We start from the raw sequence: 21,692 nt of genomic DNA, 5'->3' as shown, positions 1-21,692 counted from the left end.
CATCGTTGTTGTTGTTGTTGTTGTTGTTGGGGCTAAAAACGGTCGAAACCTCGCAGATCCAGTGTGTTTTGCTTTTGATTGACGATATACTGGAGCAAATGTTATTAAGAACGAGTGTGTTGGAACAAGCTTCTCCACAAGCTGGTCGTTGTTTTGATCAGCTAGCTAGAAGTTAGCTCAGCTAGCATCACTTACTTATCTTTTGATTGATCGGTTGATTGAAAATGTTATTTAACAGATTGCAGAATGGGTACAATACAGCACGGCTCAATACACACAATTGTTGAGGGGATGCAGACCAGAGAAAGACTTTCGTCTTGTTTACATCAGGGTCCCCCATTTTCAATTCATCTGCTCCACTCCGTTTGCAGTTAGCTAACGTTATTAATGTAACTGCAAGTTGTTGCACAATTCGGTTTGTCGGATGGTAACGTTATTAAGTTCACACACACGACACCGAACAGTGTTGACTAATAATTTATGATGAATTGAAAATTGGGGACCCTGATGTAAACAAGACGAAAGTATTTCTCTCGTCTGCATCCCCTTAACAATTGTATGTATTGAGCTGTACTGTACCCATTCTGCAATCTGTTTAATAAAGTTTTCAACCAATCAATAATATACATCTCTGTCTGTGGGACTGTTACGTGGTTGTGCAGCTTTGATTGGTTTCTTCTTCTATTCTATCCTCTGTCTGTATTTACCTGCACATAGTCCTTTACTATCATCTATATATGTACATATCCTACTCTTATTAGTTACGCTGCTGGCCAGTAGGAGTCATACTGTCTCTATTTATATAATACAACTGTACATGCATCTGATTAGCTATATTACTCAGTAGTACTTTATATATGTTATACCCAGTTGTATCACCTGTACATTACTGTTACATGTGCACTCTGGTTGGACGCCAAACTTATTTTTAGTTGTTACTGTACTTGTGCTGCATGATGATGATGATGACAACAATACATTAGAATCGAATCGAGTCTAAGATAACAACGTTACTCTCCTTCGTGATGTGAGCCACACTTTTGTTTTGCTAACGTTAGCTCGGGGCTAGGGGGTCGGTAGTATGCGTTCTAGACGTGCCGTGTCGTTATAGCGTGGTCATGATCTAATAATATCTCATTGATGTGATATCTTTTTGCAGGGATTTAACACACCATACAGAAGAAGGCGGACGGTAGAAGACTTCAACAAGTTCTGCACGTTTGTGTTGGCTTATGCCGGCTACATCCCCTACCCCCAAGAGGTGAGTGAGGTGCCAGGCAACCTTAAATCCTTGTTGTCCATTGTACCCATTCTGCAATCTGTTAATAAAAATGTCAATCAATCAATAAATCAATACATTTGCTTAAAACTTTTTATTTCTCATTTTTGTCAGACCATTTTTGCATTGTGGAGTTCTCTCTCCTGATTGGATAAAGTGGGAACGGGATACCAGGACATAGATTTTCTGTTTTACTGCAGAGCAGGAGGGATTGAGAGAGTAGAGACCCATGTTACTGATCAGACACTCTATATCAGTGATGGCTGTATATGGCCTGTGATCCGTTTCGGCCCTTGGCCCTCCGACCCGTGATCCGTTTAGGCCCTTGGCCCTCCGGCCTCTGCATGTAAAGTTTGAGTAACGTTACCCCCGATCTAGCAAGTCCCTGTCTTTATTCTGGTATAGTGATCTCTCGACTCAGCAAACGGAACAGACCAAAGCCGTCTGTCATGTGCCTCTGTGCTGATTTCCATATCTGTGGACTGAGCCATGTCTGCCTGCTGGGAACCTAGAAGCCTGGGAGATCAAGTCATTGTTTTCGCTATGGCCGCTATCTGCAAATATTGAGCCTGTGCTCTTTTTCCAGCCTAGTTTTTATTTGTTTGGATCCAGCTGGCATTCCAGATTTTTTTTTAATGTAACCTCAATTTGTTCTTTATAAAGTCAGCCTGTGCTGGAATCATATGAGGTGGCAAACATAATCCGGTCCCGATGAGACTGATCCTGCTCAGATGCCATGCTTGTACCTCAAACCACCAATAGTAGTTATTTTGAAATATCTCAACCGTGTTTTTTCTCCAAAAACATCATTTTTGCTGCCCTGGCCTACTGCCCTGGCCTACTCTCCCCCCTCCTAGCTGGAATGAACTACCCATCCCAGTTAGGACAGCCGAATCCCGTCCAATCTTTCGCCGTCGACTAAAGACTCACTTCTTCAACCACTATCTGAAATGATTAAAAAAAAAAAAATCTAACCCTGACTAACCTTACTGTCATGCACTTGTCCTAATAAACTAACCTACACTGTAACACGCAACACTTGATGAACATTGTTACTCAGCTGATAGAGTTGTACCCTTCTTGCTGTCTTGTCGTACAGAACTTGTAAGTCGCTTTGGATAAAAGCGTTCAGCTAAATGACTAAATGTAAATGTAAAATGTAGCTCCCAGGCCGCTGCACCCTCCCTCCTGGGGGGACTTGCCCCCCCCCCTAACCCAACCCTCTGTTTTAGGGTAAGATGGCTCGCCCTCGCCCCCCGACACTCATCACAGACCATGGCCACATTCCATCTGAGTAAACCTCTTGCTCTGCTTTGATAATCACACAGTGTATATTGATAGATAACTTATTACATATTATTAATAATATGATATTGTAAGGAAGGGGCAGGACCAGATAAGCTTTGCTTCTCTCTGTCCCGTCTCGAACAAAACCATTTGTCTCTTGAGCTATGTTGACAATTGCTTCCATGTCTAGGAAGATATATTTTATTTGTATTTTATTTATTTTTTATTTTATTTATTTTTTGTTATTTTTTGTTATTTCAAGTTTGTGTGTTAAATAAAGATCAAAATCAAATGTGGGATGAGTGAGCAGGGAGATGTTAGAGTGAAAGCCTCCAGCGTCTGGTCTCTCAGCCCGGAGAGATACTCATCCCTCAGCCAACACAAACCAACAGCCTTTGACCCGCACACTCTTTGTGTGGCCCTCACCCCCCCGGTCAGTCTGTCTGGCTCCTCAGACACAGCCACAGACCTGTCTCTCTCTCTCTCTGTCTGTCACACACAGCCACAGACCTGTCTCTCTGTCACACGCAGCCACATACCTGTCTTGTGGTCTAGCAGGGCTCTGTGTTGTAGACTCTTACAGAAGAAAAGGTCACTGTTATCACAGTCGACTCTGGGCTACAACTCAGTGGGGGGCGCCGTGACATTGACTTTGGCCGGACGCTCAGTCAGATCTGTCACGTGGGAGACCTTCAAGAGACGGCTCCTGTTAAGCAAACTGACCTCAGAGCTGTTCGTATCACCAGTTGAAAGTTTGCCTGCAGTAGAGAGTAACGTTTGCGGCGTGCAGGCGGGCGGCACCTGTTGTCCCGGAGCTGAGTGACAGCTGAACGTGCCACTCTCTCTCCAGGATGAGCCTCTTGACCATCTGCTGCCACAAGCAGTGGATTCCATGGTTATAACGCTTGCATTTGCGAATGGGCTACGTAGCCTGATAACGGATGAAGTGGATGTGAAGTTAGGATTCTGAAAGCTAGCAACAACGTTACACATAGGCAGCTACTACCTTCTAACATCATAACGTTGTTGTGTGTGGCCTTGTCTGTGCTTCCATCCATCAAGCTGAGATAGAGATATTCCATCTTAGCTATAGATATTTATAAGTTGGACATTATTATATAGATATAGTGATTTGCTGGTCTGAATCTGCACTCTATCACACATTTTGACACTTTACTGGTAGATCATAAGAACTGGCTGTTCAATGTGAGTGAGTTCTCACAGTGAGTGAGCATAAGAGCTGGCTGTTCAATTAGTGCTGGGCGATATGGCCTAAATTTGATATCACAATATCTTTTTGCATAATGTCGATATGACTCTATTAGTCGTATTAAAGTTTATAAATTATATTCCTGTATAAAACTGGTGGTCCGAACGAGGTTAGGTCCGTCAGTGAGAGTAGAATTGGAGTGACCTGCTTTTAAAAACAGTGTATTAAAAAGTATTACATTCATAATTCTCAATTTAAGGTCTTAAAATGTATTAAAAAGTTTTAAATTGAATTTACACAGGTATTAAATTGGGGTGGGGGGGGGGGGGGGGGGGGGCGGCTGTCGGGAGATGAAATAATATTATATACCGGTATATGAAATGTTTTTTTATTCAATATTTTTCTTTGCAGGGCTACCGGGAGCTCGGTGCATCTGGCGAGAGCTTGTATGAAACGTGCAAGAAGGCTGTCTGTTTGTTTTAAAACACTCCCTCTCCCTCCCCTCTCCAGGATTCTCCGCACCGCAGTAGCTCCAGTCCTCCCAACAGTACCGGCAGCACGGCTGACAGTGATGGCTGGACCCCCGGGCCGGCCTCCTCCTGCCCCCAGCGCCCCCCCAAAGCCCCCCAGGACAGGAGCAGGAAGCGGCCGCAGCCTGGGGCCTCGCTGTCGGCCCACACCAAGAGGGATGTGAGTAGATGTGATTCAAACCCAACCAGGGACATGCAGGTACATTCTGTGGCTGGTAACTAGGGATGGGTACAACTCGCAAAGTTACTATTCCATATTCACTTGTAACTAGGGATGGGTACATTGGGTACAACTCACAAAGTTACTATTCCATATTCACTGGTAACTAGGGATGGGTACATTGGGTACAACTCACAAAGTTACTATTCCATATTCACTGGTAACTAGGGATGGGTACATTGGGTACAACTCACAAAGTTACTATTCCATATTCACTGGTAACTAGGGATGGGTACATTGGGTACAACTCACAAAGTTACTATTCCATATTCACTGGTAACTATGGATGGGTACATTGGGTACAACTCACAAAGTTACTATTCCATATTCACTGGTAACTAGGGATGGGTACATTGGGTACAACTCACAAAGTTACTATTCCATATTCACTGCAACTAGGGATGGGTACATCTCACACAATTACTATTCCATATTCACTGGTAACTAGGGTACAACTCACAAAATTACTATTCCATATTCACTGGTAACTAGGGTACAACTCACAAAATTACTAAAATTACTATTCCATATTCACTGGTAACTAGGGTACAACTCACAAAATTACTATTCCATATTCACTGGTAACTAGGGATGGGTACATACACAAAAGGTTTAATTTTCAAAGGTAATAATAGACACATCAAATGCCAAAACAAACACACACCGTTGACTCAGAACAGTCTGTTTTATGGAAATGTGCACAGACAGCAGTAGTTTGTTTATACTTCAGACGTATGGTATTTAGACTCTCCTCAACATGATTGAATGAGGAGCCTGACACCTGGGGTGAATGGTGGTGTAGACAGCAGTGGTCACTAGTTTACTAGTAGATGACTTTACATAGAGGTAAGACTGATAGTACGGTGGCTTAGCAAAAAATTTTGGACGCGCCGGACAAAAGCACCCAATTTTTTCCACGTGTTCCCCATCACCATAGCTTTCATTTTGGGGTAGGGGCCACGTCATCATGATGGATTTCAAGATGGCCGCCATGTAAAATCAAGGTTCTGCCCATTAATAAATATCTTGGTCCATAGCGCGCTCAATATTTGAGCGAACACAAAGGTATTGGTATCCCTGTAAACTAGAGAAGCTAAGCTTTCCATTGGTACCATTTTCATTAAGCCCAACTGTTGGGAAGGGGGTTTTAATGGGCAATGATTCAAAATTATGTTAAATTTTCGACCTAGAGAAAACTGCCATGCTCATCTTCCAAAAGGTCCCTTGGCCGTTCACATGAATATATCAGTGTCAATTGGTTTTATAGGTACCCACAAGCCTCCTCTTTCCAGACATGCCCACTTTGTCCAACTTGCATGCTATTTGGGGCAATAATCAAGCAGGTTTGTGCATGTGGTACAAATGTGTCGAACATTGGGTTAGGGTTTGTTGTTAGAATGTTGAACATAGAAGATACATTTTGGTGTCAAACTACACATTTTCTGGGTCAATAAATGTTAATGCTATGAAGAATATCCTGGTCGTTTGGTCATTACGGTGTTGATGACTGGTATAGCCACCGACAGCTGTCATGAGACGTGCACTGAGAGTATGGCCACCGCGGGATTTTTTTTTTTTTGGTCTTTTTCCCCCTCCATTTTTCCTCCGATTTTTTCTCCCATCCCAATGTTAGTCGTATGCCAATTCCCAGTCCCTTCCTGGTCGCTGCGCTTTACCCCCCACAGTCAGATCATTTGGGAGAGTGGAGGCTACCACGTGCTTCCTCCGACACACGTCCAGCCAATCACTGCTTCTTTTCACCTGGCAGCGCGGATTCTCATTGAGAGGGCGTAGCGTGTGGGAGGACCACACTATCCCCCTCACGTCCAATCCGCGCTTAGCAGGCGCCCCGACCGAACTGTAGGAGTCGCTGTTTACAACGACCCGGACCCACCCCGCCAGCTTCTCCCACCCTCTGATACAGCCAATTGTATCAGTGCAGACGGCCAGCCAAGCTGGTGACAACCCCGGAGCTGTGAGCTGGATTCGAACAGGCGAACCAAGCTCACAGCTCCGGGGCTGGTGACGAACGCAATCTCCGCTCGACCACCTAACCGCCCTCACCGCGGGAATTTTTATGAAACATTCTGATATTTTCGCAGGTCTTGTGCAGCGGTCTCGTGCGTGCCACTGTCAACCAAGCGACCGACAGTGGCACGACTCGAGACGCGCACTGTTCGACAATGATATGCATGCATGCAGCATAATTTGCGAGTGCTCTCGTGAGTCGTGACTGAGGAGAGGATGGCTCGCAGGCCGCAGGAATTTCTATAAACATTCTGATACTTTGATTAGTTAACTATCTATTCCGTTAGTTAACTATGTATTGATAGATAACTTATTGCATATTAATATGATTTTGTAAGGGGCAGGACCAGATAAGCTTTGCTTCTTTCTGTCCCTTCTCGAACAAAACCATTCGTCTTGAGCTATGTTGATTATTTCCTCCATAGGAAGACATATTTAAATGTATTTGTATTTTATTTCATTTTTATTTATTTTTTGTTATTACAAATGTGTGTTTATGGTTGAAAATGTTCGAGATAAATAAAGATAAAATCAAATCTAACTGAAGAAGTTATCCCTCTTCTAAGAGAGAAAAACGTATAGTTTAGTTTTAAACTATAACGTCATTGCTTATTAGGGATGGGTACCGAATTCTGTACTTTTAAAGGTACTTACCGAAACACGTCGGTACTACCGAGTATCGATTCACGTGAGATACCGTAAAAGAAAAAGAAAAATATTTTTTTTTGCATTTTTTATAAATTTCTTAACCTTTTGTGCGTGTCAATGATCACACGCACAATATATGTATCAGGGCCGACGTTCCACTCTACTGGTTAAAGTTGCTTACTCGTGAGTAGTACGTTCGTTGATGAGAAAAATGAGGTCCACAGCCGCTCCGGTGTAAAACAAAGATATCCAAATGGTTTATTTCACTTCCACAGCGAAGTCTTTCTTTACAGAAGTGATCCTAAAGCTATTTTCCTAAATATTCACGTCACTACTACAAGGTAAGAAAACTGTATTTTCCCAGTCTCCAAAATCACAGCCGACTCGACACATGAAAATTCCTCCTCACCTGAAAGCCATAAATAAACAGCAAAACGGTAGGCAAGGCACCCTGGTCTAGAAATGCAGGCCTCATTCTATGTTGTTTAGTCTATCTGTTCAGTACTGCTCAGCACTGTTTCAAGATGCACAATGAGCTCTTCTTCTTCTTCTTCTTCTTCTTCTTTTGAATTTCCGGCAGAGTAGACGCATCGTGGCGTATTACTGCCCTCCGCACTTCTTTTGATGATCTCTTCTTCTTCTTCTTCTTCTTTCTTGGCGTATATCTTCCCTCCTCATTTCTTATACTACACTAGAGAGAATTGTTGAATATATATAGATACACAAATGTTCTAGAATGTTTGATTATGACATCATACTGTGACAACACGAATGCTCTAGAATGTTCTTCTATGTGCAACATTCTAACAACAAACCCTAACCCAATGTTCGACACATTTGTACCACATGTACAAACCTGCTTGATTATTGCCCCAAATAGCATGCAAGTTGGACAAAGTGGGTATGTCTGGAAAGAAGAGGCTTGTGGGTACCTATAAAACCAATGTTCACTCTGATATATTCATATGAACAGCCAAGGGACCTTTTGGAAGATGAGCATGGCAGTTTTTTCTAGGCGAAAATTTTACATCATTTTTAATCATTGCCTATTAAAACCCCTTTCCCAACAGTTGGGCTTAATGACAATGATACCAATGTAAAGCTTAGTTTCTCTAATTTACAGGGATACCAATACCTTTGTGTTCGCTCAAATATTGAGCGCGCTATGGACCAAGATATTTATTAATGGGCAGAACCTTGATTTTACATGGTGGCCATCTTGAAATCCATCATGATGACGTGGCCCCTACCCCAAAATGAAAGCTATGATGATGAGGAACACGTGGGAAAAATTTGGTGCTTTTGTCCGGCGCGTCCACATCCTTCTCAAATCTGGCGCTAAGCCACCGGACTATGAGGAAACATGACAGGTTCTAAAGTGAAATATCCATTTAAGACACGTGCTTCCAATCTTTGAGGAAATACTGTAACTCATTCAACATGAAAAACAAAAACGAACGAACATAAAAATGTATTAATCAACCTAATCAATCTCTTGGTTGAGATTGAAGACTAAACCATCTGATTAACCAATGGGCCTTTTTCCACAGCTGCCATTTTGTTGTGTCATCATCGCAGTGTAAACACAGGTTAACAACATTAATTGTGGTCCCATTCCATTGAGTTGTCCCACAGCTCTTGCAGTGCAGTACAACACCAGGGCCCTGGTACTGGCACACCTGCATGGAATCATAATTAATGTTATTAGTTACACCTGCGTTTACCCTGCTATGACGCATCAAAAAGGCCGTGCTGTGAAAAAGATCAAATAGCTAAACGACTAGAATCGAATTCAGTTCGGCTTCTAGAACGATGAAAGGTGGCTGGTCCACGAATAGGTTGGTTTCCTGCCCTGCCTGTATACATGTACACAATAATGCTGTATGTACTGTATATATATATATATATATTTATTCTTACACACAGCAGATATGAAAGCTTCTCTGACTCGGTGTAATTCTTCTTGTCCTCCAGCATGGCCACGCCCTGCCCAGCCTCGCCTCGGACGACCGCAGGAAAGCAGACAAACTGAAGAAGAAGAAGAAGAGGAAGGAGAGAGAAGGCCAGGCCATCAGTGAGCAGAGCTCCGCCCCCCACCGCCCTCGCTCGCCCCACCAGCCTCTCTCACCCCACCTGCCTCGCTCGCCCCTTTCGCCCCACCTGCCTCGCTCGCCCCTTCGCCCTCGCTCGCCCCTCTCGCCTCGCTCACCCCACCAGCCTCGCTCGCCCCTCTCACCTCGCTCGCCCCTCTCGCCTCGCTCGCCCCTCTCACCTCGCTCGCCCCACCAGCCTAGCTTACCCAACCAGCCTCGCTCTCTCCACCAGTCTCGCTCGCCCCTCTCGCCCCACCAGCCTAGCTTACCCAACCAGCCTCGCTCTCTCCACCAGTCTCGCTCGCCCCTCTCGCCTCGCTCGCCCCACCAGCCTAGCTTACCCAACCAGCCTCGCTCTCTCCACCAGTCTCGCTCGCCCCTCTCGCCTCGCTCGCCCCTCTCGCCCCTCCTGCCTCGCTCACCCCTCCCCCTTGAGTACCCCCACCCTTTCGCCCGCCGAATGATCAAAGAGGAGCCGGAGGACGACATCACCATCCCCATCCCCCCTCCTCCTCCTCCTCCCTCTCGGCGCCTGCCCAGCCCCTCCCCCTGCAAGCAGGAGCCCGAGGAGGAGGGGGAGGGCTCCCCCTGCTGGGAGGAGCTGGACCCGGAGGAGGAGGAGGGGGCGGTGAAGGTGGAGGGCTGTCCCGGGAACAGGACGGTGTTCCGACAGGGCAAGCAGGTGGTGTTCCGAGACGAGGACGGATCGGGAGAGGACGAGGACATCATGGTGGACTCCGGTAAGAGACGGGACCAGGGAGCAAGGGCAGCCATAGAGACGGTCTGGTTTACAGACTCACTACCATAGTGTCAACTCTGTACATCTGATTAGCATTATTACATAGTACTAGTACTCATTTATATATTTTATACCCAGTTGTATCACCTGTACATTGTATATCACTATTGCACTTTACTGTTACATTTGCACTCTGGTTGGATGCCGAAGTTCTTTTAGTTGTACTGTACTTGTGCTGCATGATGACAATACATTTGAATCTAATCTAATTAACACATTCTGTGCCAAAAATTACTTACGTCGTTTCTGGGCCCCGACCGTTGAGTGCCAAATATTTTTATTCATTATCCATCCAGGGAGCCTGTTGTTACCATAGGGAATGAGTCTGAGGTCGCCAAAGTGCAATACCGGCCGCATCTAGCTAGACGGCGGTATCGAGCACCCTTTGAAACCTTGTATCTTGGCCTTGAGAAGAATCAAATGCTCCCGATGCATGATGTGTAGTGGATTATGTTGGCGACACGATGGACATCAATACTTGGAATCGCGATCAGATAATTGGAATATTCTTTTTGAGGTACATCCTAGGGCTGGGCGATATGGCCTAAAAATAAAATCCCAGATTAAATTTTTTTTAATCCGATTTACGATTTTAATAGATTTTTTCTCTTGAGAGCTAAAAAAAACATTGTTTTTATTTGACACAAATCTTCACTTAATTTATATATATATATATATATAGGTTACTCTTGATCAAACACAGATGAATGTCCCTATTGGGATTAATAGTGCAATAACTAGCTTTTTCACCATACTTCACTTAAAACAAATAAAAGGTGCCTCTTGATCATCAAACAAGAATGAATTTCCCTATTGGGATTAATAAAGTGCAAATCGAACTTTCACCAAACACCACTTTTTGTAAAATAAAAGGTGACTTAAAAAAAAGTTATAAAAAAAACTTTTTGAAAATCGATTTAAAAAAATTTCAATATCGTCCTAAATCATTCATTCGAATGAATCGATAATATCGATTAATCGCCCAGCCCTAGACATCCTAGTCAAGGTAAGGGCTATATGATATCAATCTTGCGTTGATCCAAGCATCACCTCGATCCGAACGTGTGTGTAATGTTAGTCCACAACGTATGCCGTTGGTGGCGATCAAAGCATAAAAAAACGACCCCCCCCCCCCCCTTTCATGCATTCATGATGAAACATAATACCTATGATATAGATTTGATTTGAGAATAATAGCGGGTCCAGGCAACAAACTACAACGGTTATAGTATAATACACTTATAAAGCTATTCCTCAACATTTCTGGAATGACCCCAGACCGATCTAAAAACATACTTATATTCACCACGGTATAACGCGCGAATGTATGCATGGAAAAATTATCTCTTTTTTGCATCTTGACCGGAAGAAAGTCACTGTCAAATGACCATAGTATTGTATCCATAGCTATAATATAGAATATATTAAACAAGGTGACGGACTCCTATCTTTTAAAGCGTGGCATTGAATAGAGATGGGGCCTGAAAACAGCATGGCACTCAAAGTGTTAAGACAGTAGAAGAAGTTAAACCAAATAAGTTGAAGTTTAATAAACCAGTCTGTCTCCCCTGTCTCCCCCCGTCTCTCCCCCCCCCCCCCCCCAGACGACGACTCATGGGACCTGGTGACGTGTTTCTGCATGAAGCCGTTCGCCGGCCGCGCCATGATCGAGTGCAACAAGTGCAACACCTGGATCCACCTGTCCTGCGCCAAGATCCGCAAGAGCCACGTGCCGGAGACCTACGTGTGCCAGAGCTGCCGGGAGACGCACGGCCCCGCGGACGCCCGGCGCTCCCACCGCTCCAGGATAGGACCCCGCAAGCACCTCCTGGACTGACCCCAAGCTGAACTTTGACCCCATCACATAACACCCCCACCCCTAAATCCATATCCTGCACCCTGTGTCCTAGGTGCTACATCCTGCACCCTGTGTCCTAAGTGCTACGTCCTGCACCCTGTGTCCTAGGTGCTACATCCTGTACCCTGTGTCCTAGGTGCTACATCCTGTGTCCTAGGTGCTACATCCTGTGTCCTAGGTGCTACATCCTGTGTCCTAGGTGCTACATCCTGCACCCTGTGTCCTAGGTGCTACATCCTGCACCCTGTGTCCTAGGTGCTACATCCTGCACCCTACGCCCTGACTTTACCTTTTGAGACTCATGTCCGGCTTCCGAGCCACGTTTTCTATCAAACACTTGTTGCACCCGAGCTCCTGGTTCAAACTGATCCGAGTGCTGTTTTAGATTCCCTGCACACGACCCGAGCTCCTGGTTCAAACTGATCTGAGTGCTGTTTTCGATTCCCTGCACCCGACCCAAGCTCCTGGTTCAAACTGATCTGAGTGCTGTTTTCGATTCCCTGCACCCGACCCGAGCTCCTGGTTCAAACTGATCTGAGTGCTGTTTTGGATTCCCTGCACCCGACCCGAGCTCCTGGTTCAAACTGATCCGAGTGCTGTTTTCGATTCCCTGCACCCGACAGAGCTCCTGGTTCAAACTGATCCGAGTGCTGTTTTTAGATTCCCAACAGGTTAGTTTCTCCGCTTCCCTTCAGACTTTGTGCGTCAGACAATCACTGAGCGGACGTCTGTCTGTCTGTAGATGAAGGTATAGCAGACGTCTGCTGTCGGGACACAATGTCTCGCCCTGAACACTGGAACCATTCTGAACTGCCATGGAGAACCCCCTCCTCCCCCTGATAACTGCCACCCGCCACAGTGCATGCTGGGATTTGTAGGCTTAGACGATTTGCACTTATTTAATTTTGTTCTTTCCCCCCCCCTGACCTTTTCTTACCCAGCGAAAGGCAAAGTGTTTCTGTCTTACGCCAGGTCCGGTTCCTCCAGCAGTATGAGTGATGAAGGCAAAGTGTTTCTGTAGAGAGAGCGAGAGAGCATTTTAAGTGAGATGGGCTGTGTGTGTATATATGTTCACAGTGCTATGTGTGTATATATGTTCACAGTGCTGTGTGTGTATATATGTTCACAGTGCTGTGTGTATATATGTTCACAGTGCTGTGTGTGTATATATGTTCACAGTGCTGTGTGTGTGTATATGTTCACAGTGCTGTGTGTGTATATATGTTCACAGTGCTGTGTGTGTATATGTGCACAGTGCTGTGTGTGTATATATGTTCACAGTGCTGTGTGTGTATATATGTTCACAGTGCTGTGTGTGTATATATGTGCACAGTGCTGTGTGTGTATATATGTTCACAGTGCTGTGTGTGTATATATGTTCACAGTGCTGTGTGTGTATATATATTCACAGTGCTGTGTGTGTATATATGTTCACAGTGCTGTGTGTGTATATATGTTCAGTGCTGTGTGTATATATGTTCACAGTGCTGTGTGTATATATGTTCACAGTGCTGTGTGTGTATATATGTTCACAGTGCTGTGTGTGTATATATGTTCACAGTGCTGTGTGTGTATATATGTTCAGTGCTGTGTGTGTATATATGTTCACAGTGCTGTGTGTGTATATATGTTCACAGTGCTGTGTGTGTGTATATATGTCCACAGTGCTGTGTGTGTATATATGTTCAGTGCTGTGTGTGTATATATGTTCACAGTGCTGTGTGTGTATATATGTTCACAGTGCTGTGTGTGTATATATGTTCACAGTGCTGTGTGTGTATATATGTTCACAGTGCTGTGTGTATATATGTTCACAGTGCTGTGTGTGTATATATGTTCACAGTGCTGTGTGTGTATATATGTTCACAGTGCTGTGTGTGTATATATGTTCACAGTGCTGTGTGTGTATATATGTTCACAGTGCTGTGTGTGTATATATGTTCACAGTGCTGTGTGTGTATATATGTTCACAGTGCTGTGTGTGTATATATGTTCAGTGCTGTGTGTGTATATATGTTCACAGTGCTGTGTGTGTATATATGTTCACAGTGCTGTGTGTGTATATATGTTCAGTGCTGTGTGTGTATATATGTTCACAGTGCTGTGTGTGTATATATGTTCACAGTGCTGTGTGTGTGTATTAGAGCTGTCCCCAAGCCTGTTTTTGGGATTCGAACATTCACCAGGGTTTTTTTAACGGAACGTTCGAACCATCGTTTTAAATCATGCAACATTTTTTCCCCCTAAATACTTGTTCTGGTTCAGTACTGTCGAGTCTTAGCGCACATTTACGCATATAACGTAGCGCATATTGCTGCGGTTATTATTAAGAGTACTGACTACGTACTGGTAGGGCTGGGGGATATGGCCTAAAAATAAAATCTCAAGATTATTTTTTTAATCCGATTTATGATTTTAATCGATATATTCTTTCTCTTGAAAACTATAAACGCCAAGGAAATCATTCAAATAACCTTTGTTTTTATTTGACACAAAAAAATTATCAAACCAAGATTAATTTCCCTATTGGGATTGAAGTGCAAACCTAACTTTCACCAATCTTCACTTAAAAAATAAATAATAATATATACATATATATAAGGTTACTCTTGATCAAACAAAGATGAATGTCCCTATTGCGATTAATAGTGCAATAACTTGCTTTTTCACCAAACTTCACTTAAAACAAATAAAAGGTGCCTCTTGATCATCAAACAAGAATGAATTTCCCTATTGGGATAAATAAATAGCAAATCTAACTTTCACCAAACATCACTTTTTGTAAAATAAAAGGTGACAACATCTTTAATTTTTTTGATTTTTTTGTTGAAAATCGTCCTAAATCATTACTTCGAATTTATCGATAAGATCGATTAATCGCCCAGCCCTACGTACTTGTCACGGGAGGCTTCATTAACGTTTGGATGATAATCCACTTTGTGAATCCATTTGTTGAAACAACATCTTTGTTGGCCGACGGCTCCTACTATCTTAACGTTGGCAAGCTAAAGTGCTGCGCTCTGCATAGCTTAATTAACATGCATAACATAACTTACCTGTGTAACGTTAAGTAACTTGTGTTCCGCTGGGAAAGCATCCGTGTCACTGCATACACTTGGTTTAATCCAAAGTAAACGTCCCTTCTGAAACGTGTAATGAAATAAAAGATGGTTGAGTGTGAGTCACTCAACGCTGATTGATTAATTTCCTGATATGACGGTGACCCCTCCTCATCATCGACTAGAGTAAACTGTTGTTGTGACCCGTGTTCGCGCGTGACTTTCGAATTATTGTAAACATAGTACTGTGATATTCTGATATATATCACATTCTGATATTTTTTGTGTAAAAAATAAATAAAATAATGTTAACGTAAATAAAAAAAAATTAAAGCGTTGGTTCGAACCCATTAATTAAGAATCGAATGCCAACATAACGATGGTCCGAACGTTCCAGCTCAGTCCTAGTATGTTCAGTGCTGTGTGTATATATGTTCAGTGCTGTGTGTAATATATGTTTACCCAGAGGCCTTTTGGTTTCTTAGTGCTGTGAGTTGAAGGATGGAGGTACTTTGGGAAGAACCAGTTCATACTTTGTATAGTTCTATGGACCAGTTCAGACCAGGTATAGTTCTATGGACCAGTTCAGACCAGGTATAGTTCTATGGAGGCCACGGCTCAACCCTGGCTAGTGGAGACGAGGCACAATTGTCCAGTTTCAGGTCACGTTATCCTTTCTAAACACTGTTTTGATAAAAATCTTGTTTTGCTTGTTTTAAGCCATGTCCAGTCTGTCTGTAGCCTACCTGTCTAGCCTGTCTGTAGCCTACCTGTTGTTTCTGTTGAGACAAAAGCCATAAATCATATCTAAACGTGAGTCTGGGATATCAGACCCCATTGGATGCTCGTACGGCACGGAGTTCACAAGGCCGAATCGGATGGTTTAACTGGGGGAACGACTTAACACTCGACGGGCCAACTTCAAAGCCATGGATGAAGTCCTATAGTCAACTTGATTTCTATCGAGGGACATCCTTGATCAGAGAGTAGGTTTTTACCCACGTCTGTGAGAACGACCCACTGTGTTTGTTTTGTTTCTATAATTGAGAACGTAAGACTGCCAGAGGTTCCAGTGGTGCTGCTTCTTGCTGCCTGGAGGCTGGAAGAGGTGCTTGATTCTGATCCCGGGTTGGTCCCGTTTCCATCCCCTTGAGAACGCGGTGTCTGTACTGTGTGGTGCAAACTGTTTCTGTGAAACTCTATTGTAAAGTATTGTAAATAAAGAGTTACGACCATTTTAACCCCGCGCCTCTCGCTCCTGGTTTTCCTACATGGTATCTGCAGGTTTCAACAAGTTACATTTTAAGACTTTTCAATACCACTTAGAGCAACATTTTATACCAATTTTACAACCATACTAGCAAAGAACTAAAACACAGCGACACTGAACTGGCGGCTGCACTTGTGCGCCAATTAAAATTCTCGTTCCACACAAGCTCTCGCCAGACACACCAAGTTCTCGGTAGCAACGCAAAAGAAAAACAACTGCTTGAATACAAAAACATTTCATATATTTAATATTTCATCTCCCGACAGCCCCCCCAAATGTAATACATGTGCAAGTTCAATTTAATACTTTTTTAATACCTTTTAAGGCCTTAAATTGATAATTATGAATGTAAGACTTTTTAATATCCCTCGGATATTCCCCTCGGATACCCTGGCGTTTATATGCAGGGTTCCTACATGACATTGGAGAAATTGTGCTCCAGGCCATGAAAAGTTTTGGAAACATCTGTCCAAAAGGGTCTGGGGAATGTCATGGGGATTTATAATCTTGTTTCCACTTTGGCCAAATGATAATGTTGGCTCCTGGTAGGATCTAGTTCTCTTTTGAAGCAATGAGAACATTTCCCGATTCCTTCAGTCCCAAGTCATCTTTATAGCTTTTAAAGAAATCCTGGGACATTATCAATTGAACACACAGACATCAACAAACACATTTATTTTAAAGAGAGGACTATTCAATCAGAGACAACATCTGTCCTATTGGCTCATCTTTATTTTACTGGGTTGGCTCATCTTCACAATATCGTTACAGGACGAGAGAGTAGAGAGTGCAGAGAACATTGGTTCCTCAAACATCGCTTACACAGTCGGGTCAGTCTGGATCACGGGGCAGGTACGTCTACAGTCCATCTAAAACTGAAGTAGTCAGTCTTACAGTCCATCTAAAACTAGAAGTAGTCCGTCTTACAGTCCATCTAAAACTAGAAGTAGTCCGTCTTACAGTCCATCTAAAACTAGAAGTAGTCCGTCTTACAGTCCATCTAAAACTAGAAGTAGTCCGTCTTACAGTCCATCTAAAACTGGACAAGTAGTCCGTCTTACAGTCCATCTAAAACTGGAGAAGTCCGTCTTACAGTCCATCTAAAACTGGAGTAGTCCGTCTTACAGTCCATCTAAAACTGGAGTAGTCCGTCTTACAGTCCATCTAAAACTGGAGTAGTCCGTCTTACAGTCCATCTAAAACTGGAGAAGTCCGTCTTACAGTCCATCTAAAACTAGAAGTAGTCCGTCTTACAGTCCATCTAAAACTAGAAGAAGTCCGTCTTACAGTCCATCTAAAACTAGAAGTAGTCCGTCTCACAGTCCATCTAAAACTAGAAGTAGTCCGTCTTACAGTCCATCTAAAACTAGAAGTAGTCCGTCTTACAGTCCATCTAAAACTAGAAGAAGTCCGTCTTACAGTCCATCTAAAACTAGAAGAAGTCCGTCTTACAGTCCATCTAAAACTAGAAGTAGTCCGTCTTACAGTCCATCTAAAACTGGCCTCAGGGTGGCGGCAGATCAGGGTCGACACCACGGTGTCGGAACACTTTAAAGCACACTGAGGGGGTAAACGGGAACAGACACATCCCACAAACAGGATCATGGTTCAGGGCGTCTGCTGTGCTGTGAGCACCTAATCTGACGGCAGTCTGGGATCACTGCATTAAGAGAGAGGGGTCAGAATCGGGGCTAATCGAAGGGCAGGTTGCAGCTCCTGTTTGAGTTCTATAGAAGCCGCCTGGTGCTTTAATCTGGGGTTCAACACCACTCTGTTACAGACCGCTAGCTACGGGGGGAACAGGAAATAATACCTACAGCAAAATAGCCAATGAAATCCCCAAACACTATCCTACAGCACCGGACTCTGCCTCGACAAAAAGTGCATTGCATGAAAGCAGCCCAATCTCGCCTAAAATACCTAAATAAAGTATCAACCACAGATATGTTATAGCCATACGTAATATATTTACGCACCGTTTAAACATTTTTATTTTTTAACTTTCGCCGATACGATATGTAATAAATATATTACGTATAACATAACGCACATTATGTACTTTCTTTCCTGTGGTCGAGATGAGTACTTTATTACTTTATCTATTTTTTTTGACGAGACCGTGTTGCAGCCAGGCATGTTGTCCTTGTGCAAAAGTACCACTAGCAGAGATGAGACTGACCTCAGACCAGCCAGGTATGTTGTCCTTGTGCAGCTCTGAAAGTACCTCTAGCTGAGATGAGACTGACCTCAGACCAGCAGCTGACTGACTGAAGCGGTCAAGCTATCGGTAACTGTAGCACAAGAAGTCCCATGTGGCATAATGCAAGTTAGTTCAAGTTCACAACATTATAAATAATGAAACACAGGGACTGACATGATGACGGAGAGGTAACATGGCACACAGCAGCTACCGACTCAACCTACATTCTACCAAATAAACAAATGCCATGAATAACTTGCAACAAATGTATGTGTGTATATATATGTGTATGTACAGTATATGTGTATATGTTTGCGTCATAACCAGTCAACTGGTCCCAGTAGCTCACGTTAGTTCCACTGACTAGAGTCACTTAGTTTGCTATAAAAGCCAACATGTCCCACAGAACGTCCCATCTCGCTTAGAATATGTAAATAAAGTACTTATCAACACAGGAAGTGGGTACATATTGTACGTTGTGTTATAGCCATAAGTAATATATTGACGTATTTTTACAAATAAGTACATATATTCAGGGTGGGTGTCTTAGTCTAGTGGTGAGAGCTGTGTTTGTATCAGGGTGGGTGTCTTAGTCTAGTGGTGAGAGCTGTGTTTGTATCAGGGTGGGTGTCTTAGTCTAGTGGTGAGAGCTGTGTTTGTATCAGGGTGGGTGTCTTAGTCTAGTGGTGAGAGCTGTGTTTGTATCAGGGTGGGTGTCTTAGTCTAGTGGTGAGAGCTGTGTTTGTATCAGGGTGGGTGTCTTAGTCTAGTAGTGGTGAGAGCTGTGTTTGTATCAGGGTGGGTGTCTTAGTCTAGTGGTGAGAGCTGTGTTTGTATCAGGGTGGGTGTCTTAGTCTAGTAGTGGTGAGAGCTGTGTTTGTATCAGGGTGGATGTCTTAGTCTAGTGGTGAGAGCTGTGTTTGTATCAGGGTGGGTGTCTTAGTCTAGTGGTGAGAGCTGTGTTTGTATCAGGGTGGGTGTCTTAGTCTAGTGGTGAGAGCTGTATTTGTATCAGAGTGGGTGGGTGGGTGTCTTAGTCTAGTAGTGGTGAGAGCTGTGTTTGTATCAGGGTGGGTGTCTTAGTCTAGTGGTGAGAGCTGTGTTTGTATCAGGGTGGGTGTCTTAGTCTAGTGGTGAGCACTCACCCACGATCACAATAATATATATATATATTTTTTTACTTCCTCAGATACAAATGTAAATATATATATTACTTATAACATAACGTACATTATGTGCCTTTTCTTCCTGTGGTGGATTAGTACTTTATTTATGTTTTGAGATGAGACTGTTTCTGGTACCAGTCTGCTCTCTGGCAGACACACAAGCAGCAGTCATTTCACTTCAAGGCATAACAAGATTGACATAAATGAAACAATTAAATAATAACAACAATAATAATAATAATAATTAAAAAAAGATATACAGTATAGGCATCTTTCAATCCTTCCAGGTTGTCATGCCGACGGGCGGGCGAGGTGCAGGTCTGAGAGACATGTTGTATCATGCATAATAGTTGTAGCGTTAATCCCAACGTCACCACCAGGTGGCGTCAGAGCTCTTAACACTAGAACCGCTAACTATCGGAAAAACAACCGATATGTTTAGAGAATAGAGACTTCACCTCTCTGGCTGTTGAGACCAGGAGCAAAGCTCATCCGTTTTACACTGGAGAGAACACTTCATTATTATTGTGAATTACAATAAACATCTCTTAATTTATCTATACATGGTTTAGTTCACCGTCGGTGGGCATCGATCGCCACCACGTGGGATAATGAGTCATGAGTCTTTTTGTAGTGTGTAGAGAAGCTGCTCTCGGGCAGACGTGGGGGGCGACCTGCCTGTAGCACCGGACTGCAGAGCCCAGGGGAACCCCCGGACCTCCTGGTTTCACCTGGGAGGAGCGGGAGCAGAACCAGAGGAACTCTTGTACGGATTCATTAGTACAACGAAAGAGGAGGGGAGAGAAGAGGAGGGGAGGGGAGAGGGAGAAGAAGGAGAAGAGGGGAGGGGAGGGGAGAGGGAGGAGAGGAGAGGGGAGGAGAGGAGAGGAGAGGAGAGGAGAGGAGAGGAGAGGAGAGGAGAGGAGAGGAGAGGAGAGGAGAGGAGAGGAGAGGAGAGGAGAGGAGGGGAGGGGAGAATAGAGGGGGAGAGCAGAGAGAGAATAGAGGAGAGGAGAAGAGGAGGGGAGGGGAGAGGGAGAAGAGGGGAGGGGAGAATAGAGGGGGAGAGGAGGAGAGCAGAGAGAGAGAATAGAGGAGAGGAGAAGAGGGGGAAAGGAGGGGAGAGGAGGGGAGGGGAGAGGGAGAATAGAGGGGGAGAGCAGAGAGAGAATAGAGGCGAGGAGAAGAGGGGGAGAGGAGGGGAGAGGGAGAAGAGGGGAGGGGAGAATAGAGGGGGAGAGGAGGAGAGCAGAGAGAGAATAGAGGAGAGAAGGGGAGGGGAGGGGAGAAGAGAGGAGAAGAGGGGAGAGGAGAGGGAGAGGAGAGGAGAGGAGGGGAGAAGAGAGGAGGGGAGAGGAGAAGGAGAAGAGGGGAGGGGAGAATAGAGGGGGAGAGGAGGGGAGCAGAGAGAGAGAATATAGGAGAGGAGAAGAGGCGAGAGGAGAGGAGAAGAGGGAAGAGGAGAGGAGGGGAGAGGAGAAGAGGGGAGAGGAGAGGCCTTCATTCTCATCCATCCTTCTCCCTCCATTCCCATGTCCTTCTGGATGCAGTCTGTCTGTTTTGTCTCGTCCACGTCTTCACTTGTCCCCCGATGACTCGGCAGCAGGGGTCTCCTAGGACTCGGCGTCAATTCTGTGAGCTGCAAGAGAAGAAGACGACAACACACCTTCAAGATGAGTCTTAAAAACAACCTTTTTTGATCAGGTAGGAGTTTGTCTTGACCGGGGAGACGCACCGATACCACTTCCTCCATTGCCGATACCGACTCAGAGTACTTCACTTTAAGTATTGGGCCCATATGTAGCCGGCCTTAGCTATGTTTCACCCGCTTCAATAGAAACAGCCCCCGCCTGCTAGCAGGGCCCCCAGTCTCCCCCGAGCCCCTCCCTGCTGAACAGGAGCCCTGACCGACCGGGACTCAGACCCCACTGCCTTCCCACCCTGACCAGACGTACCATTGCTGGGAATTGCTACCCAGTGTTTAGACCTCTACACTACAGTGTTTAGACCTCTACACTACAGTGTTTAGACCTCTACACTACAGT

The 21,692-nt window shown here is 44.3% G+C and overlaps 2 protein-coding genes across 2 annotated transcripts in view; one reads left to right on the top strand and one right to left on the bottom strand.

Annotated features, from left to right (window-relative positions):
* phf13 (PHD finger protein 13) overlaps positions 1-13,008 on the top strand; it is a 13,836-nt gene extending 828 nt beyond the window's left edge. Inside the window, exons 2-5 of the mRNA XM_084317110.1 lie at positions 1,160-1,261; positions 4,287-4,466; positions 9,177-10,035; positions 11,699-13,008. Of these exons, the coding sequence (XP_084173236.1) occupies positions 1,160-1,261; positions 4,287-4,466; positions 9,177-10,035; positions 11,699-11,931 (1,374 nt within the window). The 3' untranslated portion in view covers positions 11,932-13,008. The remainder of the gene's footprint in view (positions 1-1,159; positions 1,262-4,286; positions 4,467-9,176; positions 10,036-11,698) is intronic.
* An 8,252-nt stretch (positions 13,009-21,260) lies between these two features.
* dnajc11b (DnaJ (Hsp40) homolog, subfamily C, member 11b) overlaps positions 21,261-21,692 on the bottom strand; it is a gene marked incomplete at both ends in the record, with an annotated part of 129,906 nt that continues 129,474 nt past the window's right edge. The window contains 1 exon segment of the mRNA XM_084317109.1: positions 21,261-21,286. Coding sequence (XP_084173235.1) covers positions 21,261-21,286 — 26 coding nt within the window.

This window comes from Notolepis coatsorum, assembly GCF_963971535.1.
Source record: "Notolepis coatsorum genome assembly, chromosome: 6".
In the NCBI taxonomy this organism is placed as follows: domain Eukaryota; kingdom Metazoa; phylum Chordata; class Actinopteri; order Aulopiformes; family Paralepididae; genus Notolepis; species Notolepis coatsorum.
The sequence above is the reverse complement of the archived record's forward strand: the minus strand, read 5'-3'. Positions and strand labels throughout refer to the sequence as shown.